The 16967-nt window shown below is 34.1% G+C and overlaps 1 protein-coding gene across 8 annotated transcripts in view; it reads right to left on the bottom strand.

Moving 5' to 3' along the window:
* Window positions 1-16967, bottom strand: part of RPGRIP1L (RPGRIP1 like) — an 80143-nt gene that overhangs the window by 48503 nt on the left and 14673 nt on the right. For 4 of the 8 annotated variants that reach the window (XM_030512875.1, XM_030512872.1, XM_030512878.2 and 1 more), the window contains 5 exons: window positions 14618-14731; window positions 12241-12346; window positions 8341-8487; window positions 7243-7316; window positions 3076-3203 (listed from right to left, as the gene is read on the bottom strand). In XM_030512875.1, the coding sequence (XP_030368735.1) occupies window positions 3076-3203; window positions 7243-7316; window positions 8341-8487; window positions 12241-12346; window positions 14618-14731 (569 nt within the window). The remainder of the gene's footprint in view (window positions 1-3075; window positions 3204-7242; window positions 7317-8340; window positions 8488-12240; window positions 12347-14617; window positions 14732-16967) is intronic. The other 4 variants (XM_030512877.1, XM_030512876.1, XM_030512879.1 and 1 more) reach the window with 2 other exon arrangements.

The raw sequence follows: 16967 nt of genomic DNA on the forward strand, positions 1-16967 counted from the left end.
TCCTGCCATTCAGTTTTCCCATATAACTGCACTGTTTCTTATCAGGAGCTGCTCCAACTCTCCATTAGTTGTTTCCACTTATAATACTACCAGAACTGATTAGAACACGCTTGGCTCAGGGTTGCTGCAGCTGGCTGCTGCTTAGCTTGCTTCCCCTACTTCAATCCAAAGGCTGCAACTTAAAGGGAAGAAGAGAGAGGAGAGAAGAGGCAATTCTCACACCACTGGTGACCACACCCCACAAGAACACACCATCACGACAATATCAGAGGTTTCAAAAGCAAGGCTATGAAAGGGACAGCACAAAAAAGAGGGAAATCCACTGCTCTGGAGGCTTTGGAAAACGCTACACAGCAGCTTGTGTGAGAGGCTACAGAGCCACGAGTGGAAGCAGACTACAGAGTTGCAAATATCCCTCTGTGTTGATAAGGGCCTTAGAAGACACTAAAGGGACTGTATGATACTGTGCTTCTCAGCTGGAATCAAAATACGTATTATGCCAATATCTGCAATCCCATTCAAAACTTTAATCTGAACAAACTTGCATGGGTGTCTTCTGCACGAAATATTTGTAAATATTCACAAAACATGAAAATAATTAGAATCTTAATCAGCAAAAGCCTCTACATTTGTTCACTTCCTACATAAATTCACAGAAAAAATTCTTCTAGACCAACCAGTACCAGTCAGGTAGCAGGGGAGAAGAAAACAAAACCATCACTGTCTTTCCCTGTAAATAGAAAGCACATGCTTCCAAGGCAACTGACACCAATTTTTCTTACTCTCCCATAATCTACCCACCATCATGTACCATCTCCCCTTCTTCCTTGCCAAACTTTCTATTTGTCAAAGTCCAACTTAGGGCAAGACGACTGCCTTCTTTGTTACCCCATGGAATAAAACTGGAACTGTTTTTATGCTGATTTTTTTTGTAGTTCTATGGACAGAAGAACATATTTAGGGGGTGAAATATATTTTTTCCTCATTTTCATATATTTCACATATCAGCTTTCACTGACACAGAATAAATATTTGACCATTAAGACAACTGTGAAAAAACCTGCATCTAGTAAATACTGTACTCTGTGTAAAACAGTACTATAAATATGAACAACAAATGCAGAGAGGCATGAGATTATATTAATGAAAAATAAAAAGTATTTAGACATAAATATTAACAAGTAAAGACATCGTATGGATTTATGAGAAGTGACATCAATCCTTGCTATAGTAATTGTTTCAACTTAAGACTTTGTATTAGCTTATCTCAGCCTTTTGAGACTTGCATAAAACAACACTCTCGGGAAGGTACAATGAATATGATCCAACAGATATTGTAATTCATGGCTGAGAATCTGGGAGATATTCAAAAGATAAGAAACACAAGAATAAATGACTAAGGGAATTGGGGCAGGGGAAGGATGATAAAGCATTTGCAAATACCATATCCTAAAAGAAAAAAACCACGGGCAAATAGAGACAAAATGTGAAATAAGTTGTTCTGTTTTCTGTTTAAATATATTTCTTTTAAGTATTAAAAACGCATTATGAAGTTATGGACAGAAAAATACTACTAAAAATTAAAATTGAAATTATATGATCACTCCAAAAGAGAAATACTGAAGGAGGACATGGAAAACGGCAACATGATGTTAGTCTCCTGTAGCATTAAGAATTTTCAAGACTTCATTTATTTTAACATCTTTCTTAGTTCTGGAAAAGAAGTTTTGAAAAAAAAGATTCACATGCCAAGCTACCAAGCGTAGACAAGACACTATTTCTACACTAGTTGTAGGCAGTAGGTTAAGGCAAACAGTACTCCAGTTTTCCTGCGGAACTGAAAGGGATGTACAGCAAAGACAGAGATGCTGAAGTGCGTGACTGAAGAAACTTATACTGCCTAAGTTTTGTTAGACAAGAAGCTGTAATCAAATCCTACCACCCGGACGGGGTGGTAAAGACTTGCCACACAATGATCATATGAAGGACAGAAGACGGAAGGTGTTGCCTGATTTTCCACATTCATCTTAACCAAACAACAGTATGGCCTATAACATTTTCATGCTCTTAGTATCACTTTAAATTTTGCATTGCATAATCAAGGTGTCGTTAGCAACTATCTCTGTCAATATGCCATAACCTTGTATTATTATAGCTTAAGGCATCTTATTTTTTTATTTTAGTATCACTTAAGGTTAAGTTTGCAAACACTTGCTGTGGTCAAGTAAAATGTTTAAATATTTAATCTGGTATTTGAAGTCAGTAGAGCTACTCGAATCTGAATGGTAAGCATATGCCAAACTCCAGCCAGAATCATAAGAATAATTTTTCACAACAAATTGGCCCACTTCATTCCATTAGATTGTTCATACAAATTCACATTTAAAAATACACATTTGAAGAATCAACTCTAAAAACAGTTTACTTACTGCCTGTGCTTTCACTTTGTAAACTTTGCTGCCACAGTATATCACAGTACTGAGATAAAAAAAGAAAGCATAGCAAGGTCTTAAAGATCCACTGAGAAGTTGTCTTACAGCATGGGAAAAACACATATGAAACAATCTGTTCAGTATATTACAAGAATACAGTTTTTTTCTAAATGTACATAGCTGTAAATAAAGATGAGTGTGTACTGAAAATATTAAAAAAATTCTGAATTCACAACGTTGAAAGGCAATTAAACATGTTCAAGGGCCTATACAGGCTTCATGTAACTTTGTACAGTAAATAAAATAGTGGTTTATAATTTGAGAGGGACTGTCAGATGGTCCTCTTTTCCATAAGAATTTTCAATGTAGAGGAGTGGAGAAATATGGAATAAAGAGGAAATATTAACCCAACAGATGACGATTGAATGCAGCTGGAGTTATATGATCCTCATTCAGCACAAAACCTGTACTGGATCAATTTTTGTACTTAACAGCTAGTCATAACTTAAGCATATTGATCAACTTAAAAGGCAGCTCTGAAATCACCAACACGAGAAACTACACTCTTCTGGGCAATATACCTGAACTCCAACACAGAAGAAACTCACATCAGGAGAAAATAATAATTATTGTAGAAATATACCTCTTTCTACTTTGATCTTGTCAAGGATTTCATTTTTGTCTGCTAAATCAGTCTCTAGTTTAGCAATTTGCAGTTTCAGTTGCTGTTCCTTTAATTTCCATTGCTGTTCATAGGTCATAGTGAAGACACTGCGATAAAACATGTGGCATATGAAAAACTTTTAGAAATTAGCTTCAACAGAATATAATAAAGAAAAAAGCTTTTAGTGGCATAGAGACCACTGTCATCATGTCTCAGGAATTAAGTAAACATATGCTGGTCTGCTGCTGTTGAAACCAAGGCGCCTTTCTCAGGCTGCGGTTAAAAAACATGAAAGAGTGTGTGGGATGAGCAAAGGAACTGGCCTCAATTTAGAGCTCCAAAATCAGAAAAGTTGGCAGCATGCAACATTTGTGGGACTAGAAAAGGAATTTAGATGCATATCCCAGAGTAATCCACAATTCCAAACCTCAAAAACTGACAACTGACAAAGCCATTCTTTCCACATACAAAACCTCTTAATGTAGAGAGCCGGGATCACCCACCTGATTTCTTTTAAATCTGTGAAACATGCAGAGCCTAAAGCCAGTTGCCCGTTCAAAGAAATGTTGACCACAAAGTGACAACAGTTTTCTCATACTGTAAAACAACAATTCTGATACTGATTAAGAAGCACATACAAAGTAATCTTTCTCCTACTTTGAGAAATAAAAAACAGAGATGGGCAAGAAATTAGAATAACTCTTCTGCCTGTAACACATTATTTACTTGGAAATCACCAATCTGTGTGCAACAGGGATTGCATGGACACAGAATTAGAACTGCTGAAACCACAACAAAATGTATAACTCCAAAATAAAATTAAGTACATTATATAATTTACAGTGGGCAAAATATAAGTCATAAGTATAAGTAAAAATATAAGAATAAGTAATGCATTGTGCTTTCATGTAATTTAGACAATGAGTGCTATGGTCTTCATATTAGTACTATTCAATGCTTGCATTTCTATTGTCTGGAAAATTGTTCTTCATCTTAACCAATAATAAATCAGTTCATTCAGTTTTGCATTCTTTGAAAAATCAGAAATTGTAGGGGTTTTTTAAACAACAGAGTGAGTTCCTCAACTTTTCACATTGGTGAAGCTGACTAGTTAAAAAAAAATTAAAAAATATAACTAAATAAAAAAAATCTTCTGGTATCTGTCTATCAATTTATCTCTCCCAGAGATTTATGCAACAAAAGCCCCAGCAAAACACAGAGAAGAAGGAAATATCACAGGACAGCCCACATAGCTTTGCATACTGTAGATGCTGAAGAGAACTGTCTGTTTTGATGGCTATGACTGCATAAAGTGCGCTGAGTATATCTAAGTGCATTTCTATCTAATACATTTGAAGAACAGCCTTAAGATTAAAGAAAAAAAATATTACAGCATGAACTGTGGACTCTAAAGTATATGGCAAGATTTTATAGTCTTGATTTGTGATCTTCATAAAACCAGTTCTATTCCTCTTATTTTGTCTTTTTCCTCATACTGTATCTAATCTCACCTATTTATACAGTTCTCTAGACATATAGCATCTTACAGTGTGAGAGAGCGTCTTTTACAGCACACATGACCTTAAGCAATGCTTCTAAGTAAGTCCTACTGTAATACTGCATTCACTCTGCTATAATTTTGGAGATAATGTGCAGCAAATATAACACACTGAATCCACATTCACTTCCATAATGCTCCACAGCTACAGAAGAGACACAGGGTGTTCTGTAATGCTTAGACTTACCACTCTGCAAAGTTTGATTGGCTCCCATTAGGAAAGAATAAATCTTAGCAAGATACCAAATACCCTTAGTTGTCACACTTCCGAACATGTTTTAAAGTTTTAATGACCATGATACCTAGTTACATGTGCACTTGTTATCTTTAGGTACAATTATTTCACATCAAGATGTAGCTACACATTATTTCAGTTTTTCAAAAACTATGCTGGCAGAAAAACCATTAACAGTTACTCTGATAGTAACTCACATTTTAAATGTTTAAATGAGGAACATTTTAGAAGACAGATTTTATCCAAGCCTATAATGCTAATGTTTCTGTCAGTTTGAATTGAGTCCATTTCTGACATTTTCTTCCCTTGAATTTTAAGATTACTTTTACTTGAACTCATGTGGAATTTCTTTCACATTTACTGTATTTCACTGGAGTTGGATCCATCTGAGTAACTATAAATGGTCAACCGCATCTGGCACCATTTTCTTTGGAGGGAGTTTAAGCATTGCTAGATTTGCATTACAAGGTCATATGAAAACAATTCCTTCAAACCTTTTATCCAAACAAACTGTTTTCTTGGATACTGACTAAATAATAAGAGGCAACTGACAAATTCATACTTGTTCTTTGTAAACTTTTCAGATCCAGCTCTCTAGTCTTGTCTTTGGCAAAATTCCCATCAACTTCAAATAAACTTCCCCAAAAATAACATTAGCAAAGAATGGGTTTACGCCTCTCTTCCTCCATTTAAAAAAAAACCAACAAAAAAACAAACAAAAAAAAATTTATAATTATCTGGCACCTGTGGACACTGGTCTATCCACTGCTAGCAACAGGTTAGCTGTAGTAAAGTCACATTGCTCAAATGGGCAACAGAACACGCTGGCCATAAAACAACAGTCATAATTAAATGAGTTTTTCTTTCTCATTTCTTGTTAGCTATACAGTAACATGGAATGATGAAACATGAATCAAAGTTTAAATGGGTATATATGGAAAAGATAGATATTTTTAAGTAAAAGAAAAGCCATGTGCAGATCACTGTGTTATGACAGAACCACATTTCAATGTGTCTAGTTAAACTTATTTATATGTTATCCCAGTAAGAGTTTATTTAAACAGAAAATTTCAACAGAAAATTATAAGTTGATTTGTAAGAGCTATTTCTCTTTGCATAATGCTAGAGGAAAGTAAAATATCATAATCAGAAATATTTATAACATGATCAGACTTCAGAGAAATCTACAACAATGAACTTAAGCAAGAGACAAGTGACCAACTGCCCCTATACAAAACTCTATTGTGCTTATACAGCTGTTACAACTCACATGTAAAACATGTTTTATACTCAGTTTTTACCACTATAATTTTAATTTCATCACAGAAAGTACAAAAAGTTTAATAAATATTGTAAGAATACTGTAAACAACATTTGCTATCACTCGCATTGTCTTTAGTCATTTATGTTTTTCTGACAGACATCACACTGACGAAACAAACTTTAAGAAGGGAATGAATTTTGATACGAGAAAAGACTTCAAGCATTTTGCTTACTTTCCAATGCAATTATTAGCTCCAGGACATTTATCTTATTTTCTAACCCTCTTCAATACAAAAGACATAGTTTCACAATAAAGGAAAAGTTCATTTGAAGGTCATTTTTTCCTTCAATATGCTTGTGGCAAGTGACTACTATTACTTCTTTTCTGTAGCAGAGAATTTCTGAATCATATCTGCCAATGTATTCTGCATTGTATGCACTGCTGATTCCATTCATACAACTTACTATGCATAGGAACCTTTGTAAAAACTCACATAAGCCCAGACAAAAATTTCAAGCACAAGCAGTAGAAGTGAAATGTTAGCTATTACCAAAACAAACAAGCCACCCCTCAAAAGTAAACACTGGATAAGCTATTAAATATCAGACTTTCTATAGGTCCACTAAGAAGTGCTGCAAGAACTTATACAAAAAGTTCAAACCCCACTTTCCAAAAATAAAATAAAAAAAGAAAAAATAAACAAACTAAACCCAAAGGAATATATGTCTACCTAGATGTATTCTTCTTTCAACAATAACCCTAAAAAAATTATTAGAAATTCAAATAAGAAATACTTGTGTTAATGTTCAAAATAGACTTCCACTTATTTTTTAATAAATTTTTTTAAAAGAAGTAATTTACTATTTAGAGACTATTAGAGCAAATATGGAAGCTGCTGTTTTTCAACAGAACAGATGAGATGGATGACCATAAAAGTTTCCATATACACTTACTGAAACGATGAACTATAGCATGAATATATACACATGTGTTCACAACACACAATATACACATTCAAGCACACAGTATATGAAGGCCTATTAAACAGGTCAGGAATCAAGTTTTGTACATACAGAAACCATAACTTACGTGTTATACAGCTTATCATAGTCTTCCCTCAAGAGTTCCTTCTCTTTTTCTAGATCATTTATTCTTTCGTGTAACTAAAACGAAAGTTTCAAGAAATGCACAGCACAAAACAAAATTACAATGAAGGTGTAAAGACAAATAGTTAATATTTTGTCAGGCTTTCATTTGTTCTTTTTATACAACAGTCTCTTAGAAGCTTCAAAATAATACTTTTTTTTTTTTTTTCAACACATGGATTTACTTTGGCCCAGACAGTCCTTTTTATATGAACCTGAGACTAACACATCCAGTTCAACAACAGTACCTATAATCACATCCTGCCTTATGGAAAAAAATAAAAAAAATCCGTAAGATTAAAGATTTCTATTTCCACTTTAGTGAGTATGAATATTAGCTAGTTAATGGCTTCTGTACAGTAAATATTTTCTTAATTGACTTTATAGAAACAAAAAATCCTTGCTTTCAAAATACTCACTAAAGCAGGATATGGTTCTAAAAATACAAGATGCTTTAACCCAGAAGATACACCCTATGTGCATTACAACAAGGGAAAAACAAATATGTAAGAAAAACCCAAAAAAGTTTGTAGACTCTTACTCCCCCTATGTTGAAGAGAATGAGGAATAAACCGCTTGATTTTAGCCCTGTCTCTGGGTGACTGTTACTGATGACACTAGTCTCTGAGAGCCATTAGACAAAGACATAGAACTGACTGATTTGAATTGCTGCGTAAAATGTAATGCTACACGATACTGTAATTAAATTGGACTGAAATAATACTAAAACACTAGCAATATGTGTTCAATAAATCAAGTATTACGATTTTTTTCCAGTTAACAAACCACTTATTTAGTATCAGAATTGACATGAAATCCTATACTTTAACCTCAAATATTGTCCAACCACTGCCCCAGTGATTATGTGGTATAGGGACCAGGTATGGTTAATGATTCTATGAAAAGCAAGCAGCAACCACAAACTGTTTTTATCCCAAGGTCTGTTCACATCTCCACAACTAGACAGTATCCCATGGTTACTTTTCCCTTATCTATGTGTGGTACCTAAAGCAGATTCTAGCTCTCTTGAAGACAGTCTCACCTCTTCTGTCCTTCGGTTTGAAATGGTTACTGATTGCAGCTCTTTTTCAAGATGAAGGCACTTTAACCGCTCCTCTTTAAGCTGTAGATTCAGTTCATCACCTTTTGCTATTAAGGCATCATAGCTGGCCCTCAAGTTCTTCTCATTCTTAGAAAAGAAAGAAAGGAAGGAAAACCCATTTAAAAAAAAAAAAAAAGGAGAAAAAAAGAAATTACCCTTACTAGAATGTTACAACACTGCATATTCAACCCAGGGTCTCTTATGGCAGTGTTTAATATATATTCTCAATGTGGACAACAGGAGACACTCTTGAACTATATAACTGAAAACAACTTTCATTACATATGATAAGGAGAAGGTGGCATTCTTGTTGCTCTCAGGAACATTAAGCCCTCAGTTCAGTCATGATGAAAACAACCAAGAAATACATCTGTTCAGCAATTAAAAGATTTTGCTGTGGTTACAGTGGTTAGACATGCTGACCAAAAGCACTGCAGTAGCAAGCAAAAATGAATGTTGACCACAGTTGTGTTAATCACAGCGCTTGCCATAGCTCTGTTAACCCTTAATTGTAGATATATAATTGTTTCATAATCCTAATGTGCTCAGTTCTATTTCCCTGCTGGCACTAATTTAACGAGGGACTTCTGATTATTATTTTTTTTTTACATTTTAATTTACTTCTATGGATTGTATTAAGGCACATTTAACCAATTTTAATATTAAATGGAAGATGCTGATAGAACCTCTATTTCCAGAATATTAGTTAATATTATACTGCCTACATTCCACAAAGCTTTAATAAAGGTTCATTCATTAAGAATTTAAATGTAAATCACTTTCAACGTATGACTTGAAACAAAACAGCCCAAAAGCTAATCTCCTGTTTAATAAAGTCATATATGAAATTTAAGTCATATATATGTATGAGTATAGATAATGTTTAATGATGTAGACAGAAAAAAAGTTAGCTTCATTTTTTCCATGCAATATTCCTACAAAGTAGATAAATGGAGAAACTGAATGTGAATCCTTACAAGTTGTTTAGGTTTACATGCAGTATGAATATCCTATAAACAAACAAAACGCCCACAGAAAACCCAATCACCATCTTGGCCTTCAGCCTTTCATATCTCATTTCTCAGGAAGAAAAATATCATGGAGAATAAATAATATTAGCAGTCAACCTTATTTCAGAGAGATAATGAAGTGTATTACTCATAAATTTATAAGTCTTTCTCTAGTGCTCCTCTTTCTCTGTTCTATAGCTGTGAACTGTATTTCAGTAACTTCAAAAAATGACACCTTAAAAATAATTTTTACACTTTTTTCATTTCTCTCCAAATTTCTTTCCTTTCTCCTCAAAATCAGAATCCTTACTGTCTCTAGCCCTTCCAACTGTCGAAGTGAATTCATGTTTTTTCCCTATCTCTCAGCTTCAATTTTTTCCTGAAGTTCTTTTCTATTTCAATAACTTGTTTCACTTCAACTCATATTTGAAGATAAAAAAAAAAATACAACCCCAAACCACTTTACAAAGCTGCTTTCATAGACCATTTCACCCTCATCTTTTTCCTTAATTTCCAAAACAGTTGAAAACAAATTCAATGATCATATTTATTCTACCAAACCATCTCATTAAAGCACTAAAAATATCCTCCTGAAAAATTCCCTTGCTTTAACTTTATTCTAATCCTTCTGTATCTCTGCTACTCTCTTGACCATTTTGAACTAACTTTCCTCACTAAGGGGACCATGACTTCACCCTCATTATTGCTTTTAATTTTTTATTGCAAAATGCATTCCTTGCCTGGATATTCTTCTATATCTGAGTGTTCCATCAACAATTTTTTCCATTATGTCCAAACAGCTTTCTGTCCTGCTCTTCCTGGAGTATACCAAGACTCAGGTCATGGCAACAATTGGGATAATGATTTTACTTTAATTTTTCTAGTCTGGACTTTTGTATCTTTGGGAAACATACCTTGATATTGTTGCCAATTAGAAATAACTCATTTAAAGAAAATGGATCTATACCTCCTAGAAATACTGCACAAATGAACATAAATTGCTGTCACTTAGAGTTGTGAAATTGTCATACCAGCTGTTCACAAGAATTAACCCTCTGTGGTATTTTAAATTGTAGGAAATCTGCTAACCTATGCAACTATTACAAATCATGAAATCTTGAATGTTCAGCCTGTAATTGAAGGAAACAAGTATACCAATGGGATCAAATATATAATCCAAACTGTTTCAGGGTCCTTTGTTCTTCTAAACAGATTGTACAATTCTTTCATTCAACTGGCTACATTAAAACTCTTTATCAACAAAATGTCCTGTAAATGTCTGGTAGCAAGACCAACTTCAATAGCGTTAGACGGAGTAGGATTCTAGGCTCTTACTCTGTGGTTTCACATTTTGGGCTGACGCAAATTCAAAGATGAACATAGAGGAATTATATGGGTTTCAATTGATATGAGCTGAAAGTAAATGACAATGAATGCAACAGGCAAAAAAAATAATCAACATAAAAATACTAAAAACTGTTCTGTATGTAAGTACATGCCCTCTAAACTAGAAAATTTGGATATTACAATTATTCACATCCAGTAGACACATTTCAAACATTTAAAAGATTGGAAATCAGACAAACATTGTAGCCATTATCTTGAAAAAAAAAAAAAAAAAAGAGAGACAGAAAACGTACTCATCCTGTTCAAAATTGCAGCTTTCATTGTGAATATTAGAAACAACATCTTCAAATACCACTTTGAATCCTAGGCATGTGTTTCTATTCAGCTGCTGCCAAGAAAGAGGCATAACTACTTGATGTTTGCTGTAAATTACCAAAAAGTCACATATGATTTAAAATGGAATGTTTACTTATTGCTTTCTACTTAAGAACACAAAAAGCCACGTGAAACCTGTCTCCCCTGCAATTTTCATTCTACATAGCTCACCCTGTGAAAAATTAAACTGGAGCTACTAACAGAAGTGCTGCTCTGGTGAGAAGATATAGGTATTACATTGAAGTGGAGAGGGAAGCAAAGCAAAACATGGAAACAGAAAAACACAGGGGAAAAAGGAACAGAACAAAAATCTAATGGTAGAGGTGTTATTTAGCATGTTACAATAACAAGAAGCAGGCAGCAGTAAGAGTTTACAAGGATATCTAAGTGCTTTCACCTCATAAGGCTAAGATACTTTAGAACGCTCGATTGTACACAGGATTCCTACCCACAGGATTCTCCCATTTCCAAGTCATTATCATACTACCTCTGTCTGTATGCACATGAAGTTCTCCAAATATATATGAGAAGCAGCAGAAAAATGCTGTATAACTAAAGCCTACCTGGAGTCTACCATGCAATTGCATGTACTAGTGGTATTTTCATAAAACTGCTCTTTTTAGAAAGAAAATGCATTACTTACAGTAGCCCTCAAAAAATTGCCAACAAGCACAGCTTATTTAACCCCTAACATCAGAACTCTCATCAGTCAAACCTCTCCAACTTTATCAAAGACTGATAAAGTGAGGCGGGTCTGGTACCCCCTCTTTGGTAAATCAGTACATTTAAGTCAAAGCCCTCTCTTCAAATGTCCAGGAATCTCTTTTGATAGCTGGACAACTCCGTTCATTCTCCACAATCTGCCTGGGATAGTTTTGCAGAAAAACATCTTTAAGACCTGCTACACCCTTTTGCAAGAAACAAAAAAATTAAAATTTATTACTAAAAATCTCTAATCATTTGGAGTCGTTTGGGTGCAATGAATTATGTGGTTCATTTTCATGTACGCAGTACTGACTCAGAATCAAGAACTGTGTATATTTATTTTCCATTTATGCATGCTTATGTGACAAGAGTAAAGGAATGTCACTGACCAAATTGCAATTACCTCTTGAAGCTGGAGAAATTTTCCTTCTGCTGCTGAAAGAGCATTGCTTTTCTCAACCAGCTGTTTACGGATCTTGATCATTTCCACATTGTCCCAAATGTTTAGCCTTCAAAATTGTATTAAAAAGAAAATCATCATGAGCTTAAAGATACAAAATAAATTATCTAATTGTTTTTGCTTTGATAGGTTGAAATCCTTTGCAAATCACAACACATCTGAGAGAAGATTAGTGTGTAATATCCAAATTAATTTCTCCTTCTATAATCCACATTACAGAATTTAGGTAAATAAACATTCTACCACACAATGACAGAGCTCCAATTAATATATATACATCATTGGTCATTGTATCAAACTACATGACAGGAAAACAATCCTATGCCTAAAGAGATTATTTGTTTTACATTCACTTGTTTTCCACCTTCCAAAGTAATTGCTGCCAGTAGATTACCATTTTATGCCAGTAGATTACCACTTGAGTTTGAACCTATCAAATACTGCTACGAAAAAGTGACTTAGTAATTTATACTATAAAAATTTAAAGTTGGCACTCAAACAAGCTGCAGGTGTGTCTGAACTACATGAAAATCACCTAATGTCCATGTAGCTGTTCTATATTGTTACAATTCTAAGATTAATTTGAGAAAGTACTGTTTAATTGAAAGGATGTTTAAAATAATTCAAAATTTAAATAAATACTTATTTAGATATCTTCCCTTACTTCAAACAGTGAAAACTAAACCCCATTATTTTCACAGCTTCTTCAAGTCCGGGAAGAGAAACCAATTCTGATTTGTATTAATATAAAATATGATAAAATCAGAATAAATCTTTAGCATTTGAAAACGTAATTTCTGTTCCAATATTTATCTATTTTAGACATATTGGATGAATTGTCACAATGCCATGCTGGAGCAAGAAAATGAACTACAAAGCTTACACATCTGTAAACCAGCTGAGTACATGAAATACTTTCCTTTTATTCTGTAAAATATCAAATCCTATTGTGTTTTGGCATTGCCCAGCTAACTGTCCTTACACAGAAGATAAACACACTCACTAACCTAAGATCTTCTCCAAGAAACAGCCCTAACACAATACTAAATATCATGTGTTTAAAACATGTTATCTATGTAAATTAAAGTTGTAGTGAGAATAGACAGCAGCACTGTCTCATGCTAGCTATTTAAAAGCTAATGTAGTGGCACATTTTTATTAATCTTGTTCCACACATCAAACAAAAGGCTCTTATGCCTTCAAAGGCTTTTTCTCCCCTCCTCCCCCTCCCCTTCTTTTTTAAGCAGGGTGCTTTTTTTTTTTTCCTCTTTTTAGTAGAGAAAGAAGCAGATGATAGTGAAATTTATGACGTACAGATGTAAACCCCATGGCTTCTGACAATCAACATTAACTATTTTTTCAACAGTGAATGAAACACCATTTGATTTAAACAGATTTGGGGTACTGATATGAAACTAATTATTCAAATTCAGAAGTGAAGAATTACTTTTTATTAGGATCATTTCAATTCTGACAATTATAGAAGTATTTATCTCATGAAGTTTCTAGCTACAGAAAACATGTGCAATTAATTTCTTATTAGTGCACTACATCAATCACAGTCTCAGCTATCATTGCAGGCTACAGCAACGATTAGTTTTCTACAGTAAGTCTACAATATATTATTTATTTATTTAAACAAAATACATCTAAGAAACATCCAATGCATCTAGGTCCATGACAAAGAACTTGCTGTTGAAGAACAAAATCATTTCAGATTTGTGGGCAAGGCAAAGTTATTTGAGGAAGATTCTGCTGGGAAGACTGATTTTTCTATAAATGAAGTCACAAAACAGCAGAATAGAATAGAAATTGATTATCTACGCAGCTTTCTCCCTCCCAGGTCATTGATTTATTCTGCTCCAGAACATTTGCCCAGCTGTTCTGTTATAAATAAAAAATAGGGGTTATATACAGATTTGATATAAAAGTCAATGCTACCTTTATTTTGCTCAGAGAATAAGAAAATAATGTATAAGAATAAAGCTGGACTAAGACAGCACATTCAATATTTTTTCTGTTGCCAAAAAAGCCAAAAATTCTGCCACAGTCTCTGAAAACATGAAGGTAGACCTGGAGCAGAAGTTAAAAAAGGAGTCAATATCCCTTTTGAGGCAGTAACCTGAATTAATGGGCATACTGATTTAGCTCTAGCACACCTTTTACCACAAGTGCAGAAATAAGGAACATGAACTCTATCCTTCCACTCTTAACCTCATCTTAAACCTGGATTAAAAAGTTTGAAATTGGAAATAAGTTAGGAGAAAGTGACTCACTAAAAAGCCAAGAATTATGTTTGGGGTTAATATCTGAAGTATACCAAAGAGACAGTCTCTTTCCCAGACCTCTTACCACTTGGATTAAAAGCATATAGAGTGGGGTTCCAGTAACATGCTGGGGACCAGCTGTGTGGGAATGGGTGACTGATAGCAACCTAAACCAGAAGGAAATGATTAAAAAAGGGATCTTGACCTGCACTGTACAAATTTATGCCAGTAAATCCCAGATGGCTAAGCTAATAAAATCGAGGTCTAATTAAACCACATCCCTTGCATCTTGTCTTTGCTTCCATATGAGCAGGACATGGATACAATACTGAGACTACTCTTAAAGAGTTCTCAGGTTGCATCAACTGGACCAGTGACGCACAAATTTTCCCCATTTACCTTCAGAACAAGAAAAGCAAGCAAGTATAAAAACATCACCATAGCAATTCTCAGGATCACTTACCCTCTGTCTGGAAAAATAAACAAAAGTTTTCTAGGATAACAGTTACCAATCACCAATGCATCAGTGGTCAAGATAAATACACAGACTCGCAAGCAGAGAAGTAAAGAATGGAACACCAATGTGCAGTACTCCTCTCATTCTATGGTGCTCAGGAACTACTAACACAATCATATGTGTTCTGGTATTTCCTTTACCTCCTATTTCTTATAAGAAGTCAAATACAAAGTGGAAAAAAAGCCCAACAATATTCACCTTCTAGTAGCACCTTTATGTAGTGTACTTGCAAAACCCCAAAATATTAACATTGCATCAATAGCTTTAGCATTGAAGTTAAGATTTTTTTAAATACCAATATAAGATTCTGTATTTTTTTGCCTGGCTGACGAGCTAGAAATGAAAAAAGTCATGATCTTTAGGTAAACTGGTTAGATATGAAAAATCAGATAGGGAAATGCAAATATAAGGGGTTTTTTTATATGACGTCTGTTTATTACAGATGATTTAGCAAATTCATATACATGCTGTAGTATCTCAAAACCCTTTACATAATGCACTGTGATTAACATGTTCCACATTTTAATCTAGGTCTGCAATGCTAACACAGAAGTTGTGTGTCAGGTATGATACTCCTGTCCAAAAATTCACACACTTAATAGGTTTGATTCCAAAGTCATGTTGCAGCAAAAAATGCCAAAGGAATTAAAAACTGACTAGCAGATAAGTTTGTTCACTTAAAAAACCCAAACCACACAAAACAAAAACACGCACAAACATGCAAATACCAAATACCTGTTTCACAAATGCATTTTGGGTGGATTTGAAAATGTTTTTGGAAGGTACTATGAGATATTAAGGTATCTGAAGCTAGCTGCCTGCAAAATGTGATTGTTTAGACGTAATGTTTTAACTTGTGCACTGGGCATCACAGAATTTAAATCATGAGGTTCTTATGGCTTTGCCCTTCTTCAATTTAAAAACAGTAAAGCTAAATGCAGTTAAATTTTATAAGAAAAGTTAAGAAAATGTGTTCAATCTAACAAGCCACATGCCAAATTTCTCCCTTAAGTCAGAATTAAATCAGAATTATATATTCTTGAAATAATCCCCAAACAATCTCTAATGAAATATTGAAAAAAACATTGATTGCAGCCACATTACAATAATCATCTCAAGGAATACGCTGCGTATGAACTCAGCTCTGTTATGTACCTCTTATGCTGTCACACGGAAATTGTAGTGAGGCTGCAAAGGCAGCTTTAAAATATTACTGTATTTCTTGCAGGTAGAGGACTCAAGATAACTAGTATCTCCCTCCCTTACTGCTGATGGATCAATGACTATTAACTGTGGCTGCTTCCCCTCTTTGAAACTACAGTTACTTCAATCACAAGAATTTCTTACTCACGTAGCAGAATAAAGAATACTTTCCCAAATGTTGAAAGTAACCTAATTTTGTTAGCACGACGCTGAGATCAAATGGTGTTACAACATGAAGATAGGTGGAAACACATATATTATGTCTTTTTGGCAATATACAGTTCCTAAAGAATTTCAACAGATTAACTGTCTTTAAATAGCAATATATCTAGATGACAGCCAAGTGTATTCTCACAAAACACAAAAAAGAGTTGAAAATTGTACCAAAATTCAAAGACATAAGCTACAAAGACAAAATACGATGGCCTTATCAATCAACCAAATTTCCATTTTTTCCTCCAATATTTTTCTATTGACAGTTTCATCTCTGCTGAGGGAAAGCAGATTAAAAATAAGAATTCCACAGAACCTATAAATCTATATGTGTAATAAAACAGCTAATATGGATTGTTCTAGAAAGCAGTTGCAAGACTTCCAAGAAAGTAAGCTAATGAAAATCTCCCGAAGATAATATGTATAGGTACCTATGGTTGCAGTTAAACCTGGAGACAATAGTATCCCTC

The sequence above is a fragment of the Strigops habroptila genome, chromosome Z (genome assembly GCF_004027225.2).
Source record: "Strigops habroptila isolate Jane chromosome Z, bStrHab1.2.pri, whole genome shotgun sequence".
Lineage (NCBI taxonomy): Eukaryota > Metazoa > Chordata > Aves > Psittaciformes > Psittacidae > Strigops > Strigops habroptila.